This window comes from Giraffa tippelskirchi, chromosome 10, assembly GCF_054371585.1.
Source record: "Giraffa tippelskirchi isolate mGirTip1 chromosome 10, T2T-mGirTip1v1.2.pri, whole genome shotgun sequence".
In the NCBI taxonomy this organism is placed as follows: domain Eukaryota; kingdom Metazoa; phylum Chordata; class Mammalia; order Artiodactyla; family Giraffidae; genus Giraffa; species Giraffa tippelskirchi.
In genome coordinates, this window is record NC_137284.1 from 138653927 (window position 1) to 138670192 (window position 16266).

A 16266-nucleotide genomic window follows, 5' to 3' on the forward strand; every position below is an offset into this window, starting at 1 on the left:
ATCATTAAAAGTTTCAGTTGAAGAAGTGCTGTCTATCTATATTAGTTCTGCCCTTTAACAACTCTGTGGTATGGTACAATCCAATCAGCTCTCAGAAATTCAGTTTCCTCGTCTGTAGACTGAAAAGGTTAAGGTAAACGTCCTTTAACTTTCCTTCCAATTTCAAATTCAGGTGGTCAAACTTACAGTATTCTGTGATTTATTTTCCCCTTCAAGTATCTTTGATCGTCATTCTATACTAATTTCACCTTTAAAAAGATAGGAATAGTGGGGGATGGGAGAAAGGAGGGCTTGTTAAAATAGATTCAAGTGTTAAAATTTACCTTGGACATTAATAGTTTTAAGAATAGGCAAATGGATTTGAATCTACAGTGGAAATGCAATAAAACCCATAACATAATTAAATATTAATTCAAACATTTTGCAATATTTACAACATATTTTAGATTATAAGAATGTTCCTCTATTTTACAAATATATATCGAGCCACTTCCAAACCCTCTACCATCTCTGTGCACTCCAGAAACCAAAGAGCCCAAAGCAAAACTAAACAGAAGATAAGTAACTGTGAAAAGAAAAACTTTTTAAAAAGAAGTTAAGCCTTTATTTCCTTGCTATAGTAAAAAAAAGCTGGGTGTGTTGGTTGCTGAAAACTTTTGATTACCCATGCTAATGTTCCCTTCCATTAAAGTGGTAAGCTGAAAATTGATTATACATATATACTTACTTGCCTCTTCAATCAGAGATACTGGATTTATTTTCTTTCAGTTATTGATGTGACAAACCCCCAATACTGAAATCCTTCAGAATCCGTCTGCCTAAGAGGTTCATTTCCTACTGAAATAGCAAGTTATACCATGTACAACTGAAAATAACAAATATTCGGGAAATACATGAAACATGTTGATTATATACATTTAAAAAGGGAATATTAGTTTCAATTTTTTTATATTACACTCTTTTACCCTTGAGGACTAAACAGTAGATTGCAAACTATAAATATTTACTCACAAATCTTTAACATCAAATATGAAAGTAATGCTTCAAGCTTAGGAAAATCTGAGTTACTTTTTCACTCTGTGAAAACCCCCTTTTAATAAGGAACATATTCCCTGTGTGGCTATCTATCACAGCTAATAAACAATGTGAAACAAGAAGCTTTTTAAGCCTTGAAATATTGCTGCAGCATTACTTAAGGCCAACGAGCATTCGGCTCTGATGAGACTATGGTCTCTGCTGGGAACTGAAAAGAACCTTTTGTTATCAAACATGTTCTATAAAACTGGAATGTTGATGGTACGTCCCCCCTTACACTTCTTCACCCAATGCTTGGAGCATAGGAGATACTCGGTAAAGGCTATCAACCTCACTGTTTTCTTTGCCATACAAATTATCACCAAAAAACAGGATAGACCAAAACAAACCCATCCTGAACTATTGGAAACACAACTAAAAGAATGTCCTGAGTATCCTCAACGTGACAACAATAATAGCTGCAAGTCCTAAGTACTTAGAATGAACCAAGCATTTCACTTTATTTCTTGACAACATACTTAGGCTTTAGTGGGTGAAGCAATGAAGTTCAAAACTAGCAACCTATAGTATACTATTTCATATCTTGATATTTACTATCTCTTTTTCTTTTATTCATGCTTTTAAAAGAAGTGCTTGGCTATCCGATATGACTTCTCATGTTCTTCATGATCAATGTAAGTGCCTTAATACTGGGGTAATAATAGTTTCTATTTTCACTTCAGTTTCCCCCTCACAGAAAATGAATAAAGGAAAATGGCCAGAAAAATCGGACAAGGATGAAATACTTTTAAAAATATATGTTGTTCTTGTTTGGGGTTATTAAACTCACAGTAGTTTATGTTCCCAAATACTGTTCAGATTTGTGCCATAATTTGACCCCTTCAACCATCAATAATATCCTTTTCAGTTCTGTCAGTCTCTGAAGCCAGTATTACCTTGTCTTATGACATGTGGTTTACCTTCTGATATGGGGCGGCAGGGGACACAAAATGCCTATGAATGGAACCAGGCAGGCTGCAAGAATCGGCTCCCACCTCTGGAAACTCTCAAAGCTTCTGGTTAAAGGGACTAACCTAATGTCTATGCATTCTGGTGTTTTTCTACTGGCTTCCAGGCATGTTTTGTGCACTCGGACTAAACAAGAGCAGGATAGGAAACAGATCAGAATTCACTGTTAATAAAAAAATAAATTCCCCAAAGGTTTTTTATGGTTTTTTAATTTTTTCAAAAAGTAAGTATTCAAGTTAAGTAGTTTCTTAGTATTTATTTGAACCCTCTCTCCCTGTCTCTACTTTCTAAGCACCTGCCCCTGCCTCTGCTGTGCCAACACTGTGAGCTCATGGGCTGGGAACGGAAGGGGCAGAGGGAAGACTCAGGACTCATACCAAAGCGGCAGGGTCACTCATAAGGTTACTTGAAAGAAATCATTGGGGAGGTATGAGTAGTAGGTATCTCAGAAGGCAAGAGGACAAAGAATGGAAAGGGATGAAAACAAGTCCGTAGTAAGGGTAAACACAAGACCAAGACTGGCGCAGTCTCAGCCATGATGGTGATGTGATGAGGGAAAGGCTGGAAGGCTCTGTCCTCAGGGCTTATTTATATGTGAACTGCTTACTCAGTTTTTCCAAGACAGGCTCTTCCATTCCCTGCATAGTCACTTTTGTTTTCCCTCAATTTAGAGAGGGCTCTGGATCACATACCATCAGATTCAGTCCCTCTGGCGTGTTTCTAGGACTGGCCTTTGACTGTCTGGAGATATGATGTGACTGACAGAAAGGTACCACTGCATCGCTGGCACCTTTCGAGGTGCTCCTGTATGCTGAGACGATGCATTATGTCCCAGCCCAAATGATATAAATGACCATGTGCATGAGTGCTAAGTTACTTCAGTCATGTCTGACTCTGTGGGGCCTTATGGATGGTATTCCGCCAGGCTCCTTTGTCCATGGGATTCTCCAGACAAGAATACTGGAGTGGCTGTCACGCCCTTCTCCAGGGGATCTTCCCAACCCAAGAATCGAACCCACGTCTCTTATGTCTCCTGAACTGGCAGGCAGGTTCTTTACCACTAGTGCCACCTGGGAATGGCTGTAGAATACTACACCGATTTAATCAAATAAATTAGTGAGTAAAAGAAGAAAGAATAAATATATCTGAGGAACAGATGTTCAGGAAGGGGTCAGTGTCCCTTAACCAAGACTAAGAAGAAAACATCAGAAATTTTTATTATTGAGTGTGCTGTATTACTTAATGGAAAAATACTTTATAATTCATTTTAAAATCCCTTAGAAAGTTAAAAAAGTATGGGAGGGAGGAAATCAAAATGAAATCCTAGATCATGGATTTTTTTCAGATACACTTTAGCATCTACTAGCTGTCAAAGTCTGCTTTATTCTCTTCTTATGGTACTTTCAAACCCTAGATACTACAAAACAAAGCAATTTAAATTATGGTATATGGCATTTAAAATAATTGTTAAGTACAGGACAGTGTTAATCTGTAATACTTGACTAAGTATTTTAACATAATACAGTATAGTATAATATAACATTTGGCAAATATGCTATATTTATAATTATATGAAAAGGATTCATTAATGACTGAAAGTAGAACATACTCAAAGAAGCAAATGAATGACTTTGGTTTGGCTTCTATAACAAAATATTTAGAAACTTCTATGACTATTCAAATGAGATCTTTTTAACTCAGAAAACTGGGATATTCTGTCTCATTCATGGCCTATAAACTTTAGAAATATTCGCCAAAGACAGGTGAATACTGGTTTATCTTAGGTTAAAAAAAAAAAATCTTGTACATTATAACCATTAAAATTTGTTGTACATACCAAGCAATCTTAGATGTATATAATTATGATTCCTTTATAAATAAACTTGCCTCTAAAATCAATAAGAATTTTGTTAGGGTTGTTCAGAAATCCACATGATACTGTGATTAGGGGTTCAAACAGATAAGCAAGAGATTTTAGCTTTTTGTTTTCCAACACTAGACTTAAAACAAGAATCAAATGTATCTCTCCTCTAACAAATCAAGCAGCAAACCTACAGCATTTAAAATGAAGTTCTTAACTATCTTGGAGGAGTGAATTGTCATTTCCAAATGTTCTGAATGGATCTTGGCTTATTGGATGCTTTACTAAACTATCATTTTCTAGTCCCATTAAGAACACATGAAGGTATGGAATCAAATTTTACCATGAAAACTTTTTCCCTCATTAATTATCAGCTCCTTGATTGGGTGACATAGCATGAATACATTTCAGTTTATTAGATGTTGAGCCAGAAATCCTAAAAATGCTTGAGAAGATTAAGTGATTAAAGTAGGTAACTTCAATGCATTCCAATATATTTACAAGCTTTCCTGCAACACTACGAAAATTTAAGGTCCTAAAAATGACAGTCCGATGGACTTCAGGATAGAAAAACAATCCAGCACTGTATCTGGGCCAGCAAATGTCTCTCCACAGCCCAGGACACCAACAAAGATGACAGGTTACAGGAGACGCCATCACCAGTACAATTCTGTGATTTCTGGACCAGGTAAGGGCATAAGAATAGTTATGTTTCTGGGAAATTGAATATGGGGATCTAAGTAAAGATTGAAATTAATGAAAATATACGTGTTACTTTTAAAACGTTGTATTTACTATGCAAGATCAAACAGCACATAGATATCTATCTTATTTGAAATGGTAAATAGAAGATTCTTGTCTACCGGTCATGAGAGGAATGCCAAATTTCGAACAGAAAGAAAGTTGAGGAGTGAATGAAGTGTGAGAAAACAGAAACAGAAGTGAAGTTCTAAACGAAGAGCAAAGTTTTTGCACATAAAATTCAGGAAAGTTTTGGGAGAGTGGGAGTTTAAAGATAAAACAGATGCACACATGACCACAGAATGAGGACAGAAAGGCAAGAAAAAAGGTACCCCTGCCATAGCACAAGCTTGGTCCAAGTTTGTAAAAACACTACTGACTAGTAGGTCATGAAACCCATTTGGTAGGTTATGGGGAACATTAAAATGAGAAAAAAGAAACAGTGGAAGATACAACAGACTAGAAAATTCTATCACAACCCACATACTGTAAAAGGTGTATCAGGAAATCATACATCCACATGGGCAAGTGTGTGCACTGGGTCCAAATGTGACATGTATTTCTTCCTGGGGTTCCAATAAAAAGGTTTGAGAACCGTGACACATCAAGCATTCCACCAGGGCCCACCTCTCTCAAGTTAACAGTATCATCTGTAACACCTCTCAATAGGAAAGTGATCTCTAAAGATAACATCCCCAAATCCCAGAGCGGGAGCATGGCAAATCACAAAACCACGAGTATTTAAGTGAAATATGTAAACTGTGAAACAGAAGTCCAGGGAAAGAAGGCCATCTAGAGAAATGTCTGTTGTGACCAAACCAGACTGTGGGGCCCCCCTCCCAGAGTTCTCCTCACCCTGAATAAAGAACGGAGGAGAGGAGCCGGGGGTAGACAGAAGAGCTGAAGGTGAAAGGGAAGGGAAGATCTAGAGTATCCCTCTGGCCAGGAGACCCCAGTCTCCCTTCAGTGAGGCAAAGAAGGCAGGAACCAGTACAGGTCCAGAGAGACAGAGCGGGTGAGCAGAGAGGTGACGTGTTCAACTTCGCAATCCTAAGGCCAAGCATAGTCCTTGGCACATAATCAATGTATGTTGAATGTGGCAGTAGGTTCTCAATAACACTGACTGTTTTATGATGTCAAGTTACTACCTGGGCAGGGCCAACAGTGTGAAACTTTTTTTTCCAAGTAATCACTGGCATCATCAGAAAATGTTGACTTCTGTTTCTAACGCCATCCTCTCTGTCTTTACTAACTATCCACACGCCATGTCAGTGGCTACCTCTGGACGAAGCCATCTTCCCAAATGATAAGCTCTTCATGAATTTTAAAGATGTTTGTTTTGTTTCAAAAATATTGAAACTGATCTGACACTTACAAGGTTATCATGAATGAGTGCTCAAAACCAAAAATGAATGCGGATTCAACTACTCAAGAGTGCTCAGAAATTAAGAAAATAATTTTTTCAGGCTACTATAAGGGTCACACAGAGACCATCTCAGAACCTACCAGTGATGTTCACACTTGCTTTAGGGGAAAAGGGCTTGTTTTTGTTGGGTAGTTTTTGGCTGTATGAGTTATTTGTTTTAGGCTCAGGTTTGTCGTTGTTGTTGTTCAGTGACCAAGACAAGTCTGACTCTTTGCGACCCCGTGGACTGCAGCACACAAAGCTTCCCTGTCCCTCTCCAACTCCTGGAGTTTGCCCAAGTTCATGTCCATTGCATCAGTGCCTTAAGGCTCAGGTACACTTAAGAAACTTAATTGTAGCAAACACTTATGTCGTTATTTACTGTGTGCCAGGTAACCCTCCAGAGACAGACAATGTGTGCTCAGTCGTGTCTGACTCTTTGTGATTCCATGGACTGTAGCCCACTAGGCTCCTCTGTCCGTGGAATTCTTCAGGCAAGAATACTGAAGTGAGTTGCCATTTTCTACTCAAAGGGATCTTTCTGACCCAGGGATTGAACCCGAGTCTCCTGCATTACAAGTGGGTTCTTTCCCGATGAGCCACCAGGTAAGCCCAGGTAACCACCTAAGGGCGTCACAAATATTAACTCTAATTAATGTGTACCAACTCCTGAAAATTTAGTTACCTGTTCAGTAGTTTATTCTGTTCCATTAAAGGTACCTCTGTTTTTCCCATTTTCTCCTGCAAAAGATGAGGAAAATATTGTTAGTGAGTAGTCACAAAAGCATACATTTTATATCAGCTTGATATTTTCTGGACTTGAGAGTTCTAACAGGGCTTCATTAAACTTTAATTACTTCACCTGCCTAACTCTACTGAGTTCCTAAATAAAACTATTATGACAATATCATTATATGTATTGGTAATAGAAGATGTGAAAAGCAAATACTTAAAAAGAAATCAACATGGCATTAAAAAAAAAGATGAACACAAAGGGAAACAATGCAGGGTAAGATTCTCCTTGACTCTGAATCCTTCTGCATTTAATTTGTCTTTTCAAACTCCTTTCCCTCTGAAATTCTCTTTTAGGTGGCAGCACGTTGCCCCACTGGGTTAATTAAATAATTGCTGTACCAAAGACAGAAACAATTGGTGAATATAGCTATTATCAGTTCAGTTCAGTCGCTCAGTCGTGTCCGACTCTCTGCGACCCCATGAATTGCAGCACGCCAGGCCTCTCTGTCCATCACCAACTCCCGGAGTCTACCCAAACCCATGTTCATCGAGTCGGTGATGCCATCCAACCATCTCATCCTCTGTCGTCCCCTTCTCCTCCCGTCCCCAATCCTACCCAGCATTAGGGTCTTTTCCAATGAGTCAACCCTTCGCATGAGGTGGCCAAAGTATTGGAGCTTCAGCTTCAACATCAGACCTTCCAATGAACACCCAGGATTGATCTCCTTTAGGATGGATTGATTGGATCTCCTTGCAGTCCAAGGGACTCTCAAGAGTCTTCTCCAACACCACAGTTCAAAAGCATCAATTCTGCAGCGTTCAGCTTTCTTCACCGTCCAAATCTCACATCCATACATGACCACTGGAAAAACCATAGCCTTGACTAGACGGACTTTTGTTGGCAAAGTAATGTCTCTGCTTTTAAACATGCTATCTAGGTTGGCCATAACCTTCCTTCCAAGGAGTAAGCGTCTTTTAATTTCATGGCTGCAGTCACCATCAGCAGTGATTCTGGAGCCCAAAAAAGTAAAGTCTGACACTGTTTCCACTGTTTCCCCATCTATTTCCCATGGAGTGATGGGACCAGATGCCATGATCTTAGTTTTCTGAACGTTGAGCTTTAAGCCAACTTTTTCACTCTCCTCCTTCACCTTCACCAAGAGGCTCTTCAGTTCTTCTTCACTTTCTGCCATAAGGGTGGTGTCATCAGCATATCTGAGGTTATTGATATTTCTCCCAGCAATCTTGATTACAGCTTGTGTTTCTTCCAGCCCAGCGTTTCTCATGATGTACTCTGCATATAAGTTAAATAAGCAGGGTGACAATATACAGCCTTGACGTACTCCTTTTCCTATTTGGAACCAGTCTGTTGTTCCACGTCCAGTTCTAACTGTTGCTTCCTGACCTGCATACAGGTTTCTCAAGAGACAGGTCAGATGGTCTGGTATTCCCATCTCTTTCAGAATTTTCCACAGTTTATTGTGATCCACACAGTCAAAGGCTTTGGCATAGTCAATAAAGCAGAAATAGATGTTTTTCTGGAACTCTCTTGCTTTTTCGATGATCCAGCGGATATTGGCAATTTGATCTCTGGTTCCTCTGCTTTTTCTAAAACCAGCTTGAACATCTGGAAGTTCACGGTTCACGTATTGCTGAAGCCTGGCTTGGAGAATTTTGAGCATTACTTTACTAGCGTGTGAGATGAGTGCAATTGTGCGGTAGTTTGAGCATTCTTTGGCATTGCCTTTCTTTGGGATTGGAACGAAAACTGACCTTTTCCAGTCCTGTGGCCACTGCTGAGTTTTCCAAATTTGCTATTATGGATTTACCTAAAAATTTTAAAATGATAATGGAAAAGCATTCATCAAAAAAGAGGATGCTGCCTAGGAAAGGTAGCAGTTAAGACAGTCTCCAACCGGTGACATTTACCTGGGGGAACTCACAACTGTCTAGGTTCTGTCCCTCATTCTGCTGACTCCCAAAAGTCTAATCTTACTTAGGTTCTGGAAAAGATCATGTTTCATCAATACTGATTCATGATAAACAAAGCTCACGAGAGACTGACATATAAGCCACGAAGACTACGGATTCACTTCCAATTTAAAGTATGTCGCCAGACAACCCAGGCAGTTGCTCCACCCAGCATGACCAATGCATTCACATTTCTTTGGTCAACAGATGCTTCCTGAAATCCCAGGCAGAGATACCACACAGGCAGGTTAAAGATCAAGCCAAATGAACAGCAGACTGTTGCATGAGCATGTCAGAGCTATTGCAACCCAGATGCCAGTGGCTCCAGTATTCTCTCTCCAGACAAGTGTCCTCCTCTCTCCTCCACTACCACCATCCTAGTCCAAGTGACTATCACCCTTTCCCTGGACAAACATGAAATGCTTCTTGCTGTTTTCCCAGCTTCTGCTTCCTCCTTTCCAATCCATTTTCCACAAAGTGTCCAGAGTAAACATTTAAAGAGAGAAAACAGGCCATGGCTCAGCCCTACTTCAACTCCTTTGATGCTCTGCCTGAGTCTAACGGTAGGTACCTGAGAGCAGACTGTCAAGCCTTGCTCTGGCCCTGCTCACTCCTCCAGCCTGCTCTGTGCACACTGCCCTGTCACCCTCACACTTCAGCCACACTCAACTCCTTCTACTCTCTTGAATGCACAGACCCCTCAGCACCTCAGAGATTTTGCACGCCTCGTTTCCTCTGCCTGGAAACTTATACACATAAGCTGCACCTTCCCCACAAAGCACACACATGCCCAGCCATCTGCAGATCCTAGCTCATATGTCACATGACCCCAGACTAGGACAAATTCCCTGATTTTCCCATAGCCTCTTGATCTTCTCCTTTGTGGCTCTTACCACAGTTTATAATTACACGTTATGTGATTATTCATGTTTATTTCTCTTACTAGACTATAAGACACTCCATAAAGCTGAATACTGTGTTCACTTTATTAAGCATGTTCCATAATAGTGGACACTCAAGAGCTATTTTATTGAATGAATGATGGCTTTGGGCCATTAGAACCTGCTGCATCCATTGCCAAAACAGAGTTAATTCTGCCAGGCAGACCATATGGTTTCCCTGAATGGACTCCGTTCCCCCTGGTGTGTCCTCTGACCCTGGGGTGGGGGGTCAATAATTAGATGCGCATTGTGGAACTCACGTCTGTAACGTTACTGTTTCCGAGGACTCCGTAGCCAAAATAAATCTTAAGCTACCAAAAGAGAAATAGCACAAAGTTCAAGATACACTTGAGTAGCAACGCTGCAGAGAGGACTTGTGGCAGTGGGTTACTAAGAAACACTATAAACAAAAAGGAAAACATAAACTGTGGCCCAAGGAAGCCCTTGATGAGACAACACTGGAAAGCAAATATACACACATGTATGTGCACACGCACCCAAGCAATGGTCCTCGAAGAGGGAGGCATGAAAGGCTCTGAGTTTGCTGTGGGATGCCGCCACGACTAAGGGGTCGACAGCAACAAGCATGGAGCTCCCCGAAGGAGGCCCCACACCCTCCGCCTCCTCTGATCCCCAGGGCCTGACTCTGCACACCTGGCACTCAGGAGACCTGGTGTGTACTGTCGTCCTCCCGTCGCCTTACAAACCAACAACTAATTGACGTTCCCCAACTCACTGTGTAGAATCTTTTATATGGTTCATGGCTGTGGTTTACATTTTAAAGACGTTCTCCTAACATTTCAGTCCTCCTGAAATGAGAGAGTCCTAATGAGCGAGAGAAAGAACAAACATGATAGGAAGAGTCCCACAATGCGCTCGACTCTACATTCACATCTAGTCATGGGGTTAGAAAGGGCCAACTTCACTCATTCATTCAGCATACAGTATGCACCTTGAATAACCAGGCATGATCCTAGGTGCTGAGGACACACAGCGAACAGAAAGACCAAACCCCTACTTCTTAAGGAGGTAACATTCAAGGAGGAGACAAACAATGAACATATTTTAAGTATACATATACCTTGGAGCCCTGAAGAAGTTAACAGCAACCCACTCCAGTATTCTTGCCTGGGAAATGCCATAGACAGAGGAGCATGGCAGGCTACAGTCCCTGGGGTCACAAAAGAGTCAGACATGACTTAGCAACTAAACAACATACCTTGGAGACATTGCAGGTCTGGTTCCAGACCATCACCTCAATAAAGCGAGTCACATGCATTTTCTAGTTTCCCGGGGCATATAGAAGTTATGCTTACACTATACTGTAGTCTATTAAGTATACAACAGCATAATGTCTAAAAAAACTCATATTTTAATTTAAAAAGTCTTTATTGCTAAAAAATGCTAACCACCATCTGACAAAGCAGAGTTGCCACAAACCTTCAACTTGTAAAAGGACTCTATTTGCAAAGCACAATAAAGCAAAGTACAATAAAATGAGGTATTCCAGTAGAATACAAAATACATCATGTGGGGGATGTTAAATTTTAAACAGCATGGACAAGGAAAGCCTCACTGAGAAACTGACATATGAGCAGAGACCTGAAGGAAGTCCAGAGAAGAGTCATGTAGCTATCTTGGGAAGGACAGTTTCAGATGGAGGGTCAGCAAGTGCAAAGGCCCTGAGACAGAAATGTGGCCTGTCTGACCTTAGGCTATGCTTGGGAGACGGCAGTAGGATGTGGGGTCAGCAAGATACATAGGGACCTTGTTAGGGTACCCAAAGGTCTTGGGCTTTTATTTGGAGAGCCCTGTAATGCAACAGAGGTGCCTGGGGCAGAGGCAAATATGATCTGGCTGCTGTATTGCTGCTGCTGCTGCTGCTAAGTCGCTTCAGTCGTGTCCGACTCTGTGCGGCCCCATGGACGGCAGCTCACCAGGCTCCGCCGTCCCTAGGATTCTCCAGGCAAGAATACTGGAGTGGGTTGCCATTTCCTTCTCCAGTGCATGAAAGGGAAAAGTGAAAGTGAAGTCGCTCAGTCGTGTCCGACTCGTAGCGACCCCATGGACTGTAGCCTACCAGGCTCCTCCATCCATGGGATTTTCCAGGCAAGAGTACTGGAGTGGGGTGCCATTGCCTTCTCCAGGCTGCTGTATTGAGAACGGGCTAAAGCGACAGGAAGGGAGGAAGCAGCAAGGCCAGGTATCAGGCTTCTGAAACAGTCTGGGCAAGAGATTACAGGGGCCTGGACTGGAGTGCAGCAGTGATGCATAGCAGGGCTTCTAGAAAGTTGATGGATTCTTCATGGGACTTTAAGAAAATGCCCTTGGATTAAATCTAACTCCCTTAATGGTTGATTTTAGCAGTCTTAATCTTTTTTGCTCTCTAGAGGGGTTTTATTTGGTTTCAATTATTACTTTTCTAAAGAAAACTTAGCAGATTTTTAGCTATTAAGAAGTAACATACGATCATCACAGACAGTGAAAAAGATCAGGCAGACAAAAAGAGTCAGCACATCGCATTATAAACAAATGGAACATTCGAGTGCCTGTGATACCAGTCATCTTGGTACATTAGTACTTTTCCTTTATACTGAAAATAAAAGGCTTCTCTAAGGGAGGAGAAAGATCATTGAATACACGTGGCCATGGGAGTTAAGGACTATTTAACACAAAGACTTCCCGCTTGAAGATCTGTTGATGTACAACAGGATAAACACCAAACACAAGCATTCTTCTTAAAACCAGGCTGAGGCCAAGATGGTCCAACCCTGACCTTGGTCAGCTGTGCCAGTTTGAGTTTAGCCCAAAAGGAATGTCAGCACATCAAGGAAGCTACATTTTTCTGCACAGTATTTTTCCCTGAGAAACCCAAGATGATAACATGATGTTAACAAGTGGACATGATGAATTCTAAAAACAACAAAAAGGTAAAGTATCCTTTTTATTTTCTGGTTTGGGGTTAACAGGGTAGGGAGGGAGGTAGGGGGAGATTACGGCACATAACTGTCTCAATGGAAACCATCCCACTCTGGAGCAGGGAAGCTCTTCACTTGCTGTCCAAGCCATGGGCCACATGATCTGCGCAGTAAACAGAGTCCCTTCCTCCCCTGGACAGGATGCTGCTGTTTAGTCAATGGTGACAAACAAAACTATGATTCTCAGTGTTTAATAGTTTTGGGGATATGCCTTATTTGTTCAGCTTTCCTCGAAGTGGGCTAAGACAGGTAAATTGCTTATGGTGAATCAGGGCCTGTCTTCACCCACTAGAACCCTTTTTCAAATTTCAACGTGCACAGGAGTTGCCAGGGAGTCTGTTGAAATGCAGATTCCAATTCAGAACTGCTGGGCTGAGGCCTGAGACTCTGCATTTCTAGGAGGCTTTCTGGAGATGCTGATGCTGCTGGTCTGTGCGGACCACCACTGGAGTACACAGTGGGAGGGTATTTATTATTCTCCCTCCTGCCCCTCCCTGGTGGCTCAGACAGTAAAGAATCTGCCCATAATGCAGGAGACATGCGTTCGATCCCTGGGTTGGGAAGATCCCCTGGAGAAGGAAATGGCAACCCACTCCAGTATTCTTGCCTGGAGAATCCCATAGACAGAGGAGTCTGACAGGCTACAGTCCATGGGGTTGCAACGAGTCGGAAATGACTGAGTGACTAACACACTCCTGCCCCTCTCCCTACTATGCCCTTTGTAAGTACCACTGATAGAGACTGAAACCACTTCACTGAGGACTAATTGTTTTATTACTCATATTAAAAATAAGACTTTGCCTTCCATGGTGTAGGATAATTAAATCTCAGCAATAAGCAAACAGTCTTTTCTGGGGCAACCTTAGCTAGCTGACTGGATCTGAGACTTCTACTTGAGTGACCACATATGGTTCTCTTTTTATTATTATTTTTCTTCAGTCATCCTCTCTCCACATGGAAGAGGACCACGTGGAGGTCTCTTTGAGGAGGTCCTCCACAAAAGACCATGGCTGTTGGCAAGCTCCCAGCTTTAGCACTAGGTGATGGTGTGAAAAAACCAAAATTACGGAACTTTTCCATCTCATCCTTTCTTTGTAGAGAGGCTAATCCACAGACAACCACGGTACTGGCTTGGAAAGTACAGAATTTTTATCAAGGGGTGAGAATGGATGATTAATGACTCGTTACAGGTACTGACATTGACATTACTGGCTTCCATTGACAAACAGGCTTTGAGAATCTCTCTCGAGGACCCACCCAAACTCCACACTTTCAGACAGAGGGGTCTCCTATTACATATACGGCCAAAACTCTCATTTGTAACATAACTGGTATTTTCTAATTACACATACTTTATGTGAAAATATAACCTGAGCTTTAACATGTCTGTCTCAACCCTTAACTTCTGAACTACTTAAGTTCAAGCCTAATTAATTGTATTAACATTTCACAGGTATATATTTCTTAGTTTGTGTCTAAAGTGTAAGATAATAGTTATAAGACTGTAAAGATACTCCTCCTCTAGGACAAGGATTCCCAGTAGTATATTTGAGACAAAAACCTACTTTCTATCTCTCTAAAGCCCTAAGCTGACCAAAAGGAGATGGTATGGTGGGGAAGAAGAGCAGGGAAGATGCTGGACTCACACCACGGACTGCTTCCCGCCCTCTGGGATCCTGTGAAACCACTGGGAGGAACCTGGCAGAAAGGAGGCCAACAGACCAGAGGGTACGGTGGAGGTCTTTGGAGGTCTGTGAGATCAATCCAGGAGATCACAATACATTGTTTGTAAAACTCTGAAAAGACCAACTGGAATTACCACTGGGTTCTATCAAGGAAACAAACTACTAACCAAAACCTATTAAGAAGGACAAACAAAGGTACACACAGCCTGGGACAAGATTTAAAGAAGCAAAACACCCCTTACACATCAAGGCAGATGGCAGAGAGCAGGCAGGCTCATTCTGTGCTGCTCTGCCAGCTTGAACCCAAAGGTAAAATGGAAAAGAAAGACAGACTGGGCACAAAACGAGGAAACACTTTCTGACAAAATACACTTCTCAGACACAGAACTTTTATTTTTTCTGCCATGCAGTGAGCTCCCATCACTTCTGAGATAGCCTCATGCTGTCCCGCCCCCGCTCCTCCCGGGGGTCAAACACCGCAGCCACACCAGCCTCACACCACAGCCCAAATGTGGTTTTGTACCGGACCTGGGATGCTTTTTCACTTCTAGCCTGCCCTTCAGACTTGAAATCTCCGCTTCCACATAAGCTCCTCTGTGAATCTTATACTGTCTCTCTTCCTCCCAACAGGTGGGAGAGCCTGCTCCTCATCCAGGTAACTTCAAGCACCTCTCCCCTGTCCTCACCCCACTGTACATACTTCTAGACTGGGAAGCATGTGAGGGCTAGACTATGGTACTCATCTGTGTATCTGCAGTGCCTGCTGAGGTGACATGGACACAGCAGGCATCAGCGGACAGGTGAAGGAAAGAAGAGGAGAGGAAGAAAGTGGAGAGAGAGAAGACGATGCCTCGATGATTATATTTTACGTACACTGCAGAAGGAATTCAGACTCTGGGAGAGAATTAGTTTGAATGAATCTTTTCTACAGAGAAAGACACAAATTACTGTGCATTCATTAAGGTTTATCATGTTATTTTCTTTTTAAGTCCTTATTGAATTTGTTGCATTATTACTTCTGTTTTATGCTTCGTATTTTTGGCTGTGAGGGCTCCTTGACCAGGGATTGAACCGGCACTCCTTACATTGGAAGATGAAGTCTTAATCATTGGACTGCCAGGGAAGTCCCTTTAGGTATGTTTTGACCTAATTATTGTTCATAGCTGTTTTAGCCACAGTCCCAGTACTTTGCTTTTACTTATGTATCTAAGTGCATATATTTACATATGCTACTTAATAATACAAGTAATTTCCCCAAAAGTTTGCATATTAAAACAAAATCGTTCATAGTTACTGGGAAGCCTGCAGAAAATGTGCCCATGTCATTTTCCTCAAGTGTGGAATAAGTACATCACAAAAGCAAGCACAGGACCACTACTGCAAAAGACTTTGTAAGCCTTTATGTCAGAACTCTGCTTACCAGAAAGAGAACTCTCTCTTCCAACTTTTCCTAATTCATGCAAGCCTTTACCATTAGTTCTCAGTAAAGAGTCTATACCCAAGTTAATCTGCTCTTTACCCTGCTACCGGCGAATTCTCAAAACAAGACAATTCTGTGCTCTGTGGTCAGCATGAAGGGACGTCTCAGGGGAGTGACAGGCAGATGAATACATCTGGGAACTACAGAACCATTGCTAATGACCATAATTTCTCTCTGGGAGGAGTTCTGTAAACCACATTAGCATCTTTCCCAAAGAACAGACGACACAGGTGAACCCACACCTGAAACCATGCATCAGCCTGACATCCCCTCCCCCCACATACACCTATGAACACATTCCCACTGTTGCCTCCCTCACAGCCCACTTCCTTTACCCCCACCTTCTTCTTCCCTATGCTGCAGCCCTGGGTGGCAACAAGGCAGGTCTGGGCTCTGTGGGTGTCTACCCAGCCAATTGCAGCGGCT

The 16266-nt window shown here is 41.8% G+C and overlaps 1 protein-coding gene across 14 annotated transcripts in view; it reads right to left on the reverse strand.

Moving 5' to 3' along the window:
• The window catches only part of LOC145524549 (uncharacterized), a 349726-nt gene that overhangs the window by 224028 nt on the left and 109432 nt on the right, over window positions 1-16266 (reverse strand). For all 14 annotated transcript variants that reach the window (XR_014067656.1, XR_014067650.1, XR_014067651.1 and 11 more), the window contains one exon: window positions 6736-6791. Coding sequence is in view for 7 of the 14 variants with exons in the window: in XM_081537104.1 (XP_081393230.1) it covers window positions 6736-6785 (50 nt within the window). In the remaining 7 variants the exon portion in view is untranslated. The remainder of the gene's footprint in view (window positions 1-6735; window positions 6792-16266) is intronic.